Below are 12,742 nucleotides of genomic sequence, written 5' to 3' on the forward strand. Positions count from 1 at the left end.
GATTATCAAGGATGAGATTCACGCGTCTAAGGAGATTTCAGTCTAAAAAAGACGGAGCGCCAAATATAAATGCCTTGATTGTACGGAGCAAGAAGTGAGCTATTGATCGACAAACCATAATCCCGGATTCGGTGGTCTCTTCGATCCATGAAAAGAATAGGCCATACTTCATTCACTTATTCATTCAGTTGTATTTATTGAGCGCTTACTGTGTGCAGAGCACTGTACTAAGCACTTGGGAAGTACCAGTTGGCAACATATAGAGACAGTCCCTACCCAACAGTGGGCTCACAGTCTAGAAGGGGGAGACAGAGAACGAAACCAAACATACTAACAAAATAAAATAAATAGAATAGATATGTACAAGTAAAATAAATAGAGTAATAAATATGTACAAACATATATACATATATACAGGTATACATATATACAGAGCACTGGACTAAGCGCTTGGGAAGTCCAAGTTGGCAACGTATAGAGACGGTCCCTACCCAACAGTGGGCTCACCGCCTAGAAAATTTGGATGAAAACTGTGAGCCCCCCGTGGGACAACCGGATCATCTTGTAACCTCCCCAGCGCTTAGAACAGTGCTTGGCACATAGTAAGCGCTTAACAAATGCCATCATTATTATTGTTATTATTAAATCATAGGTGGTTCATTCATTCAGTCATATTTATTGAGCGCTTACTGTGTGCAGAGCACTGTACTAAGCGCTTGGGAAGTCCAAGTTGGCAACATATAGAGACGGTCCCTACCCAACAGCGGGCTCACAGTTTAGAAAATTTGGATTAAAACTGTGAGCCCCCCCGTGGAACAACCAGATCACCTTGTAACCTCCCCAGTGCTTAGAACAGTGCTTGGCACATAGTAAGCACTTAAGAAATACCATCATCATTATTATTATTAAATCATGTCGGGTGGTTCCTTCATTCATTCATTCATATTTATTGAGCGCCTACTGTGTGCAGAGCACTGTACTAAGCGCTTGGGAAGTCCAAGTTGGCAACATACAGAGACGGTCCCTACCCGACAACGGGCTCACAGTCTAGAAGGGGGAGACGGACGATAAAACAGAACTTGTGGACAGGTGGCAAGTCGTCAGAACAAATAGAACTAAAGCTAAATGCACATCGTTAACAAAATAAATAGTAAATATGTACAGGTAAAATAAATAGAGTAATAAATCTGTGCAAACGTATATCCAGGTGCTGTGGGGAGGGGAGGGAGGTAGGGCCAAGGGGATGGGGAGGAGGAGAGGAAAAAGGGGGCTCAGTCTGGGAAGGCCGGATTTCATCACACTGGATAAAATTTAAAATGGATAATGTGCCTCTAGGGCCCGGCCTGCGGGGGAGAAGAGGAGGGAGGGAGGAAGAGGAAGAGGGAATAGATGAGCTTGTCCCTCTGCTAAATCTCCATCCGCTTTTTCCTGCCAGGATATTTCGGGATCCGAGGGATTGCTTTTAAAGGATGCCATCTAGTACACTGGATAAAATTTAAAATGGTTAATGTGCCTCTAGGGCCCGGCCTGTGGGGGAGAGGAAGAGGGAATAGATGAGCTTGTCCCTCTGCTAAATCTCCATCCGCTTTTTCCTGCCAGGATATTTCGGGATCCGAGGGATTGCTTTTAAAAGATGCCATCTAGTACACTGGATAAAATGTAAAATGGTTAATGTGCCTCTGGGGCCCGGCCTGCGGGGGAGAAGAGGAGGGAGGGAGAGGAAGAGGGAATTGATGAGCTTGTCCCTTTGCTAAATCTCCATCCGCTTTTTCCTGCCAGGATATTTTGGGATCCGAGGGATTGCTTTTAAAGGATGCCATCTAGTACTCTGGATAAAATGTAAAATGGTACAGTGCTTGGCACATAGTAAGCGCTTAACAAATCCCATCCTTATAATGTGCCTCTAGGGCCTGGCCTGTGGAGGAGAGGAGGAGGGAGGGAGAAAGAGGAAGAGGGAAGAGATGAGCTTGTCCCTCTGCTAAACCTCCATCCTCTTTTTCCTGCCAGGATATTTTGGGATCCGAGGGATTGCTTTTAAAGGATGCCATCTAGTACACTGGATAAAATTTAAAATGGTTAATGTGCCTCTAGGGCCCAGCCTGCGGGGGAGAGGAAGAGGGAATAGATGAGCTTGTCCCTCTGCTAAACCGCCATCCGCTTTTTCCTGCCAGGATATTTTGGGATCCGAGGGATTGCTTTTAAAGGATGCCATCTAGTACACTGGATAAAATTTAAAATGGTTAATGTGCCTCTAGGGCCCGGCCTGTGGGGGAGAAGAGGAGGGAGGGAGGGAGGGAAAGGAAGAGGGAATTGATGAGCTTGTCCCTCTGCTAAATCTCCATCCGCTTTTTCCTGCCAGGATATTTCGGGATCCGAGGGATTGCTTTTAAAGGATGCCATCTAGTGTCAAAACCCTGCTCCGGAATTGTGAATTGCCGAGCACTGTACTAAGCGCCTGGGAAGCAGAAGAATTTTACGAAACAACGACAGGGTAGACCAGCCTTCCGTTAATTCAGTCCTTCATGGGTATTGAGCGCTTACTACGTGCGGAGCACCGTACTGAGCTCTTGGAAAGTACAATTCAGCAATAAAGAGAGACAATCCCCCGTCCACGCTGGGCTTACAGTCTAGGAAGGGGGAGACGGGCATTGATATTCCGCATTTAAGGCCTTGGAAAGGATGGAGCTTAAAGAGAACCAATTCTGACAGGCTGACTTTGGGGTTAGGGAAATAAAATAAAGTAAAATGATGCATTCCCTAATAGACTGGGAGTTCTTTGTAGGCAGGGAATGCGTCTATCAACTCTGTTGTAGTCTCCCAAGCGCTTAGTACAGTGCTGTAAAAGGACGCATTCCCCGATAGACTGGAGTTCTTTGTGGGCAGGGAACATGTCTATCAACTCTGTTGTAGTGTCCCAAGTGCTTAGTACAGTGCTATAAAAGGCCGCATTCCCCGATAGACTGGGAGTTCCCTGCGGGCAGGGAATGCGTCTGTCAGCTCTGTTGTAGTCTCCCAAGCGCTTAGTACAGTGCTATAAAATGACGCATTCCTCGATAGACTGGGAATTCTTTGTGGGCAGGGAATATATCAATCAACTCTGTTGTAGTCTCCCAAGCGCTTAGTACAGTGCTATAAAATGATGCATTCCCCGATAGACTGGGAGTTCTTTGTGGGCAGGGAATGCGTCTATCAGCTCTGTTGTAGTCTCCCAAGCGCTTAGTACAGTGCTATAAAGGACGCATTCCCATATAGACTGGGAGTTCTTTGTGGGCAGGGAATGTGTCTATCAACTCTGTTGTAGTCTCCCAAGCGCTTAGTACAGTGCTGTAAAAGGACGCATTCCCCAATAGACTGGGAGTTCTTTCTGGGCAGGGAACGTGTCTATCAACTCTGTTGTAGTCTCCCAAGCGCTTAGTACAGTGCTATAAAAGGACGCATTCCCCGATAGACTGGGAGTTCTTTGTGGGCAGGGACTATCTCAATCAACTCTCTTGTAGTCTCCCAAGCGCTTAGTACAGTGCTCTGCACCCAGTAAGTGTTCAATAAATGCCATCGATCGGTAGACTGAAATTACGCTGGATGTGACATTGATTTTACCTGAAGTCTACGAGTAAACTTTTATCAGATTATTTTATTTATTTATTTATTTTACTTGTACATATCTATTCTATTTATTTTATTTTGTTAGTATGTTTGGTTTTGTTCTCTGTCTCCCTCTTTTAGACTGTGAGCCCACTGTTGGGTAGGGACTGTCTCTATATGTTGCCAATTTGTACTTCCCAAGCGCTTAGTCCAGTGCTCTGCACACAGTAAGCGCTCAATAAATACGATTGATGATGATGATGATCAGATGTCTTTAAGAATCAATTCAATAAGTCAAACAGTCCATGGTGTGTGTGTGTGTGTGTGTGTGTTTATATATATATATATATATATATATATATATATATATATATATATTACATATATGCATATATCAAGCGCTTAGTACAGTGCTCTGCACACAGTAAGTGCTCAATAAATACGATTAAATGAAAATACAATTGAATGAATATAGATAGATAGATAGATAGATAGAGATAGAGAGAGAGAGATTTTGGAAGAATTCACCTCTTCCTGTTTCTTCCATAGACCTGTTCACCAGTGAGCTTTCTGGCTGATATCCAGTGTCATTTGGGTCACTGATTTCATTCAGTCATTCAATCGTATTTATTGAGCGCTTACTGTGTGCAGAGCACTGGACTAAGCGCTTGGGAAGTACAAGAGATAGTCCATAGAGAGACGACCCCTACCCAACGGCGGGGTCACAGTCTAGAAGGGAGAGACAGACGACAAAGCAAAATATGTCAACAAAAGAAAATCAATAGACTAAATATGTACAAGTAAAATAAAGTAATAAATATGTACAAACACATATACATATATACATATATATCCCCATCTGATTTGATCAAATCCCAGAGAAGCAGGCGCTTGGGAGGGTACAGTATAACAAGAAATAAGGCTCATTCCCTGCCCACAGCGAGCTTACAGTCCCGACGGGGTGACAGACATTAATAACAATAATTACAGATAGGTACATAATAATAATAATAATTTTGATATTTGTTAAGGACACTATAACAAGAAATAGACTCATTCCCTGCCCACAGCGAGCTGACAGTCCCGAAGGGGTGGCAGGCATTAATACAAATAATTACAGATAGGTACATAATAATAATAATTTTGATATTTGTTAGGGACAATATAACAAGAAATAGACTCATTCCCAGCCCACAGCGAGCTTACAGTCCCAAAGGGGTGACAGGCATTAATATCAATAATTACAGATAGGTACATAATAATAATAATTTTGATATTTGTTAAGTACAGTATAACAAGAAATAGACTAATTCCCTGCCCACAGCGAGCTTACAGTCCCGAAGGGGTGACAGAAATTAATGTAAATAATTACAGATAGGTACATAATAATAATAATAATAATAATTTTGATATTTGTTAGGTACAATATAACAAGAAATAGACTCATTCCATGCCCACAGCGAACTTACAGTCCCAAAGGGGTGACAGATATTAATACCAATAATTACAGATAGGTACATAATAATAATATTAATTTTGATATTTGTTAAGTACAGTATAACAAGAAATAGACTCATTCCCTACCCACAGCGAGCTTACAGTCCTGAAGGGGTGACAGACATTAATATAAATAATTACAGATAGGTACATAATAATAATAATTTCGATACTTGTTAAGTACAATATAACAAGAAATAGACTCATTCCGTGCCCACAGCGAGCTTACAGTCCCGAAGGGGTGACAGACATTAATAGAAATAATTACAGATAGGTACGTAATAATAATAATTTTAATATTTGGTAAGTACAGTATAACAAGAAATAGACTCATTCCGTGCCCACAGCGAGCTTACAGTCCCGAAGGGGTGACAGACATTAATATAAATAATTACAGATAGGTACATAATAATAATGATTTTAATATTTGTTAAGTACAGTATAACAAGAAATAGACTCATTCCCTGCCCACAGCGAGCTTACAGTCCTGAAGGGGTGACACACATTAGTATCAATAATTACAGATCGGTACATAATAATAATAATTTTGATACTTGTTCAGTACAATATAACAAGAAATAGACTCATTCCGTGCCCACAGTGAACTTACAGTCCCGAAGGGGTGACACACATTAATATAAACAATTACAGGTAAGTACATAATAATAATAATTTTGATATTTGTTAAGCACTTTCTATGCGCAAAGCACCGTTCTAAGCGCTGGGGAGGATACAAGGTGATCAGGTTGTCTCATGTGGGGCTCATAGTCTTACTCCCCATTTTCCAGGTGAGGTAACTGAGGCACCGAGAAGTGAAGTGACTTGCCCAAAGTCACACAGCTGACAGTTGGTGGAGCCGGGATTTGAACCCATGACTTTTGACACCCAAGCCCGGGCTCTTTCCACTGAGCCACGCTGCTTCTCTACAGTACATAAGTGCTGTGGGGCTGGGATAAGGGATAATTATAATAATTATTATAATTACGGTATCTATTAAGCACTTCCTATGTGCCAAGCACTGTTTTAAGCACCGAGGTAGATCCAAGGTCATCAGGTTGCCCCACGTGGGGCTCACAGTCTTCACCCCCATTTTACAGATGAGGGAACTGAGGCCCAGAGAAGTGAAACCAAGGTCACACAGCGTGGCTCAGCGGAAAGAGGCCGGGCTTTGGAGTCCGCGGTCAAGGGTTCAAACCCCGGCTCCGCCAATTGTCAGCTGTGTGACTTTGGTCAAGTCGCTTCACTTCTCTGGGCCTCAGTTCCCTCATCTGGAAAATGGGGATGAAGACCGGGAGCCCCCCGTGGGACAACCTGATCGCCTTGTAACCTCCCCAGCGCTGCGAACAGCACATAGTAAGCGCTTAATAAATGCCATCACTATTATTATTATTACGAAGCAGACAAGCGGCAGAGCCGGAATTAGAACCCGCGTCCTCTGACTCCCAAGCCCGGGCTCTTTCCACTAAGCCTCGCCTTGGGCAAGTCACTCACCTCCTCTGGGCCTCAGTTACCTCATCTGTCAGCCGTGAGCCCCTTTTGGGATCTGGACTGATTAGCTTGTCTCTGTCCGAGCGTTCAGTACAGTGTCTGGCTCTTACCAAGTACGTAATAAATACCATTTAAAAAAAAAAAACCCAACGAAAACAAAACTACGCGAGGCTGACAGAGCTCCGTAAAAAGGAAATAAAAATATCTCCAGTTTCCTGAAGCTGGCGGGGCTTTTCAATTCCAATTCTGATTTCCCCTTCAGGTTCTGCCGCCAACGAGGAAAATGAAAGGCGTTCCAGAAGAGCACCTGTACCTGGAATTTTCTCACCAGTCGGAAGAGAGCATTTTCCCGCTCCACACGTCGATATCGCTGTTCCTGCTGGCTTACTGCGACTGCAAAATATTCAGGATCTTCTTAGTTCCCGTCGCCGGGAGCACCGAGGGCCCCGTCGGGAACGCCGGGCGGCCCGGGGACTTGGAAATCCGGATCATTTCGAGACGGGAGCTCCCCGCGGTGATTCAGAGCTGCTGTCTGCCCGCTGTGGTGGGCACGGCGGAAAACTTCTGCCGAGTGGGACTTTCCGTGGTGCTGAGGCACGTCATACAGAAGGCCTTCGACGCGGATCCGTCCAAGAAGGACGTTCTGGAACTTCTGGGCTTCAAAAAGACTTGCTTGAAATCCTGTGCTGAAGTGAGTGCCCCTTTTCTCTTTACCGTGGCCTTTTCCGGGGGGAAAAACACCGCCGAAGCGAATGGTGAGCGGCCACTGTAGCTCCCTCGCGGGTTTCGTTTTTAATTCGGATTAAGACTAAGCCGTCAGAGCCCCCGGAGATGATTCGGGAGAGGACGGGTGGAAATTTCAGGGCTGGAGGCGGGCGGCCCGGGAGCGCGGATCGGGCCGGGAGGAATCGGGAATCCGGAATGGTGACCAGAGCTCAAATCCGATGGCTTTTGATTGCACTTCATCGCACTTACCGCCTTGGGGCTGGTGGGCTGAGGGTTCAGATGCAGGCCGTTTAATAATAATAATAACAATAATAATAATAATGGCATTTATTAAGCACTTACTATGTGCAAAGCGCCGTTCTAAGCGCCTTGGGACTGGTGGGCTGAGGGTTCAGGCGCAGGCCATTTAATAATAATAATAATAATAATAATGATGGCATTTATTAAGCGCTTACTATGTGCAAAGCACCGTTCTAAGCGCCTTGGAACTGGTGGGCTGAGGGTTCAGATGCAGGCCGTTTAATAATAATAATAATAATAATGATAATGGCATTTATTAAGCACTTACTATGTGCAAAGCACCATTCTAAGCACCTTGGGACTGGTGGGCTGAGGGTTCAGACGCAGGCCGTTTAATAATAATAATAATAATAATAATAATAATAATAATAATAATAGTGGCATTTATTAAGCACTTACTATGTGCAAAGCACTGTTCTAAGCACCTTGGGACTGGTGGGCTGAGGGTTCAGACGCAGGCCATTTAATAATAATAATAATGATGGCATTTATTAAGCGCTTGCTCTGTGCAAAGCACTGTTCTAAGCACCTTGGGACTGGTGGGCTGAGGGTTCAGACGCAGGCCATTTAATAATAATAATAATGGCATTTATTAAGCGCTTACGATGTGCAAAGCACCGTTCTAAGCGCCTTGGGACTGGTGGGCTGAGGGTTCAGATGCAGGCCGTTTAATAATAATAATAATAATGATAATGGCATTTATTAAGCACTTACTATGTGCAAAGCACTGTTCTAAGCGCCTTGATACTGGTGGGCTGAAGGTTCAGGTGCAGGCCGTTTAATAATAATAATAACAATAATAATAATAATGGCATTTATTAAGCGCTTACTATGTGCAAAGCACCATTCTAAGCGCCTTGGGACTGGTGGGCTGAGTGTTCAGACGCAGGCCGTTTAATAATCATAATAATAATAATAATCATAATAGTGGCATTTATTAAGCGCTTACTATGTGCAAAGCACCGTTCTATGCGCCTTGGGACTGGTGGGCTGAGTGTTCAGACGCAGGCCGTTTAATAATAATAATAATAATAATAATAATAGTGGCATTTATTAAGCGCTTACTATGTGCAAAGCACTGTTCTAAGCGCCTTGGGACTGGTGGGCTGAGGGTTCAGATGCAGGTCGTTTAATAATAATAATAATAATAATAATAATAATGATAATGGCATTTATTAAGCACTTACTATGTGCAAAGCACTGTTCTAAGCGCCTTGGGACTGGTGGGCTGAGGGTTCAGATGCAGGCTGTTTAATAATAATAATAACAATAATATTAATAATGCCATTTATTAAGCACTTACTATGTGCAAAGCACTGTTCTAAGCACGTTGGGACTGGTGGGCTGAGGGTTCAGATGCAGGCCGTTTAATAATAATAATAATAATAATAATAATAATAATAATAATAATAATAATGGCATTTATTAAGCACTTACTATGTGCAAAGCACTGTTCTAAGCGCCTTGGGACTGGTGGGCTGAGGGTTCAGATGCAGGCCATTTAATAATAATAATAATAATAATGGCATTTATTAAGCGCTTGCTCTGTGCAAAGCACTGTTCTAAGCACCTTGGGACTGGTGGGCTGAGGGTTCAGGCGCAGGCCGTTTAATAATAATAATAATAATAATGGCATTTATTAAGCACTTACTATGTGCAAAGCACTGTTCTAAGCGCCTTGGGACTGGTGGGCTGAGGGTTCAGATGCAGGCCGTTTAATAATAATAGTAATAATGGCATTTATTAAGCACTTGCTATGTGCAAAGCACTGTTCTAAGCACCTTGGGACTGGTGGGCTGAGGGTTCAGACGCAGGCCGTTTAATAATAATAATAACAATAATAATAATAATGGCATTTATTAAGCACTTGCTATGTGCAAAGCACTGTTCTAAGCGCCTTGGGACTGGTGGGCTGAGAGTTCAGATGCAGGCCATTTAATAATAATAATAATAATGTCATTTATTAAGCACTTACTATGTGCAAAGCACCTTTCTAAGCGCTGGGGAGTTTACAAGGTGATCAGGTTGTCCCACGTGGGGCTCACGGTCTTAATCCCCATTTTCCAGTTGAGGTCACTGAGGCCCAGAGAAGTGAAGTAACTTGCCCAAGGTCACACAGCTGACAAGTGGCAGAGCAGGGATTTGAATCCATGACTTCTGACTCCAAAGCCCGGGCTCTTTCCACTGAGCCACGCTGCTTCTCTTATAATAATAGTACTAATAATAACGATGGTATTTGTTAAGCGCTTACTACATGCAAAGCCCTGTTCTAAGCGCTGGGGAGGTTACAAGGTGATCAGGTTGTCCCACGGGGGGCTCACAATCTTAATCCCCATTTTCCAGATGAGGTCACTGAGGCCCAGAGAAGTGAAGTGACTTGCCTAAAGTCACCCAGCTGACAAGTGGCGGAGCTGGGATTTGAACCCATGACCTCTGACTCCAAAGCCCAGGCTCTTTCCACTGAGCCACACTGCTTCTCTTATAATAATAATAGTAATAATAATAATAATGATGGTATTTGTTAAGCGCTTACTACGTGCAAAGCCCTGTTCTAAGCGCTGGGGAGGTTACAAGGTGATCAAGTTGTCCCACGTGGGGCTCACAGTCTTCATACCCATTTGACAGATGAGGAACTGAGGCCCAGAGAAGTGAAGTAACTTGCCCAAAGTCACCCAGCTGACAAGTGGCGGAGCAGGGATTTGAACCCACGACCTCTGACTCCAAAGCCCGGGCTCTTTCCACTGAGCCTCACTGCTTCTCTTATGTTACCTAATAGTAAGAGACATCGATGTAGTTGACGTTGAGATTCGAACTCCATTCGCTCAGTGGAAAGAGCATGGGCTTTGGAGTCAGAGGTCATGGGTTCAAATCCCGACTCCTCCAACTGTCAGCTGTGTGACTTTGGGTAAGTCACTTAACTTCTCTGGGCCTCAGTTAACTCATCTGTAAAATGGGGATTAAAAAAAAAAAAAACGTGAGCCCCCCCGTGGGACAAACTGATCACCTTGTAACCTCCCCAGCACTTAGAACAGTGCTTTGCACATAGTAAGCGCTTAACAAACACCATCATAGAGAAGCAGCGTGGCTCAGTGGAAAGAGCCCGGGCTTTGGAGTCAGTGGTCATGGGTTCAAATCCCGGCTCCGCCAATTGTCAGTTGGGTGACTTTGGGCAAGTCACTTCACTTCTCTGGGCCTCAGTTCCCTCATCTGGAAAATGGGGATTGACTGTGAGCCCCCGGTGGGACAACCTGATCGCCTTGTAGCCTCCCCAGCGCTTAGAACAGTGCTTTGCACTTAGTAAGCACTTAACAAACACCTTCATAGAGAAGCAGCATGGCTCAGTGGTCAATCAATCAATCAGTCAATCGTATTTATTGAGCACTTACTGTGTGCAGAGCACTGTACTAAGCGCTTGGGAAGTCCAAGTTGGCAACATATAGTTGCCATATAACCCATATGGTCATGGGTTCAAATCCCGGCTCCGCCATTTGTCAGCTGGGTGACTTTGGGCGAGTCGCTTCACTTCTCTGGGCCTCAGCTCCCTCATCTGGGAAATGGGGATTGACCGTGGGACAACCTGATCGCCTTATAGCCTCCAGCAGTGCTTCGCATATAGGAAGCGCTTAACAAATGCCATCATTATTATTATTGTTGTTATTATGATTATGATTATTATCATTCGCTGTTCTCAGGTCAGCCAGTGGACCCGACTGTGCGAGCTCGGCGTCCCCCTCGCCGTGGAGAGATTCCTGCGGTGGGCCGGAGAAGACGCCGGCCCCGTCCCCCCGGAAATCCGGCAGCTGGAGGAGAAGCTCGGAGAGCCCGTCAGGGTCCACAACGATGACAAAATCCGGAGGCTCCAGCTGAAGCAGCGGAGAGCGGTCGGAGAAAGGGCCGGCCCGGAGCCCCCCGAGGGAACCCGGGGGTCCCCGGCTGCCCCCCCGGAGCGGAAGGCGGCCACCACAGAGCCCTCCCTCGGGGCTCCCGGCGGGAAAGTGCCGACCCCGGCGCTTCCCCCTCTCCATCGCGTCTTCGCCGAAGGGCTGTCCGTCACCCTCGCCGACCTGGTCCTCCTGCCCTGCGTCCACCCGTTCTGGGTAAGTCCGCGTCCTGGAACGGAGGAGACCTCGTTCGTCCGTTCAGTCAATCAATCAATCAATCAATCAATCAATCGTATTTATTGAGCGCCTACTGTGCGCAGAGCACTGGACTGAGCGCTTGGGAAGTCCAAGTCGGCAACGTAGAGAGACGGTCCCCACCAAACAGTGGGCTCACAGTCTAAAAGGGGGAGATGATGAGGTATGAGGCGCTCAGTCGTATGTACTGAGCGCCTACTGGGTGCGGCGCTCGGAAAAGGACACGTTGGCACCGTGCATCAGGCGGACGTGAGGAAAAGGGCACCTCAGGGAGACTTAGATCGCAGGGGCCCGACCTGTATATGTGTTTGCACATATTTATTACTCTATTTTACTTAATAATAATAATAATAATAATGACATTTATTAAGCGCTGACTATGTGCAAAGCACTGTTCTAAGCGCTGGGGAGGTTACAAAGTGATCAGGTTGTCCCAAGAGGCTCACAGTCTGAATCCCCAGTTTACAGATGAGATAACTGAGGCCCAGAGAAGTGAAGTGACTTGCCCAGAGTCACACAGCCGACAAGTGGCGGAGCCGGGATTTGAACCCCTGACCTCCGATTCCAAAGCCCGGGCTCTTCCCATCGAGCCACGCTGCTTCTCCATATGCTTCTCCAGATACTTGTACATATCTAGTCTATTTCATTTTGTGAATATGTTTGGTTTTGTCCTCCGTCTCCCCCTTCTAGACTGTGAACCCGCTGTTGGCATTTATTAAGCGCCTTTATGGCATTTATTAAGCGCTTACTATGCGCAAAGCACCGTTCTAAGCGCTGGGGAGGTTACAAGGTGAAATAATAATTACTATTATGGTATCTGTGCGACTGTGAGCCCGCTGGTGGGGAGGGACCGTCTCTAGATGTTGCCAACTTGGATTTCCCAAGCGCTGAGTCCAATGCTCTGCACACAGGAAGCACTCAATAAATACGATTGATTGATTGATCAACCAGAGAAGATCTCTGGCGGCTCAAAATGCGGGCTGTGAGTCGCTTAATAAATGCCATTATTATTA

At 45.2% G+C, this 12,742-nt stretch overlaps 1 protein-coding gene across 1 annotated transcript in view; it reads left to right on the forward strand.

Moving 5' to 3' along the window:
• The first annotated feature begins 2,406 nt into the window (after positions 1–2,406).
• The window catches only part of GSTCD (glutathione S-transferase C-terminal domain containing), a 114,972-nt gene continuing 104,636 nt past the window's right edge, over positions 2,407–12,742 (forward strand). Inside the window, exons 1-3 of the mRNA XM_038755132.1 lie at positions 2,407–2,491; positions 6,830–7,258; positions 11,286–11,690. Of these exons, the coding sequence (XP_038611060.1) occupies positions 6,851–7,258; positions 11,286–11,690 (813 nt within the window). The 5' untranslated portion in view covers positions 2,407–2,491; positions 6,830–6,850. The remainder of the gene's footprint in view (positions 2,492–6,829; positions 7,259–11,285; positions 11,691–12,742) is intronic.

Source organism: Tachyglossus aculeatus, chromosome 12, assembly GCF_015852505.1.
Source record: "Tachyglossus aculeatus isolate mTacAcu1 chromosome 12, mTacAcu1.pri, whole genome shotgun sequence".
NCBI lineage: Eukaryota > Metazoa > Chordata > Mammalia > Monotremata > Tachyglossidae > Tachyglossus > Tachyglossus aculeatus.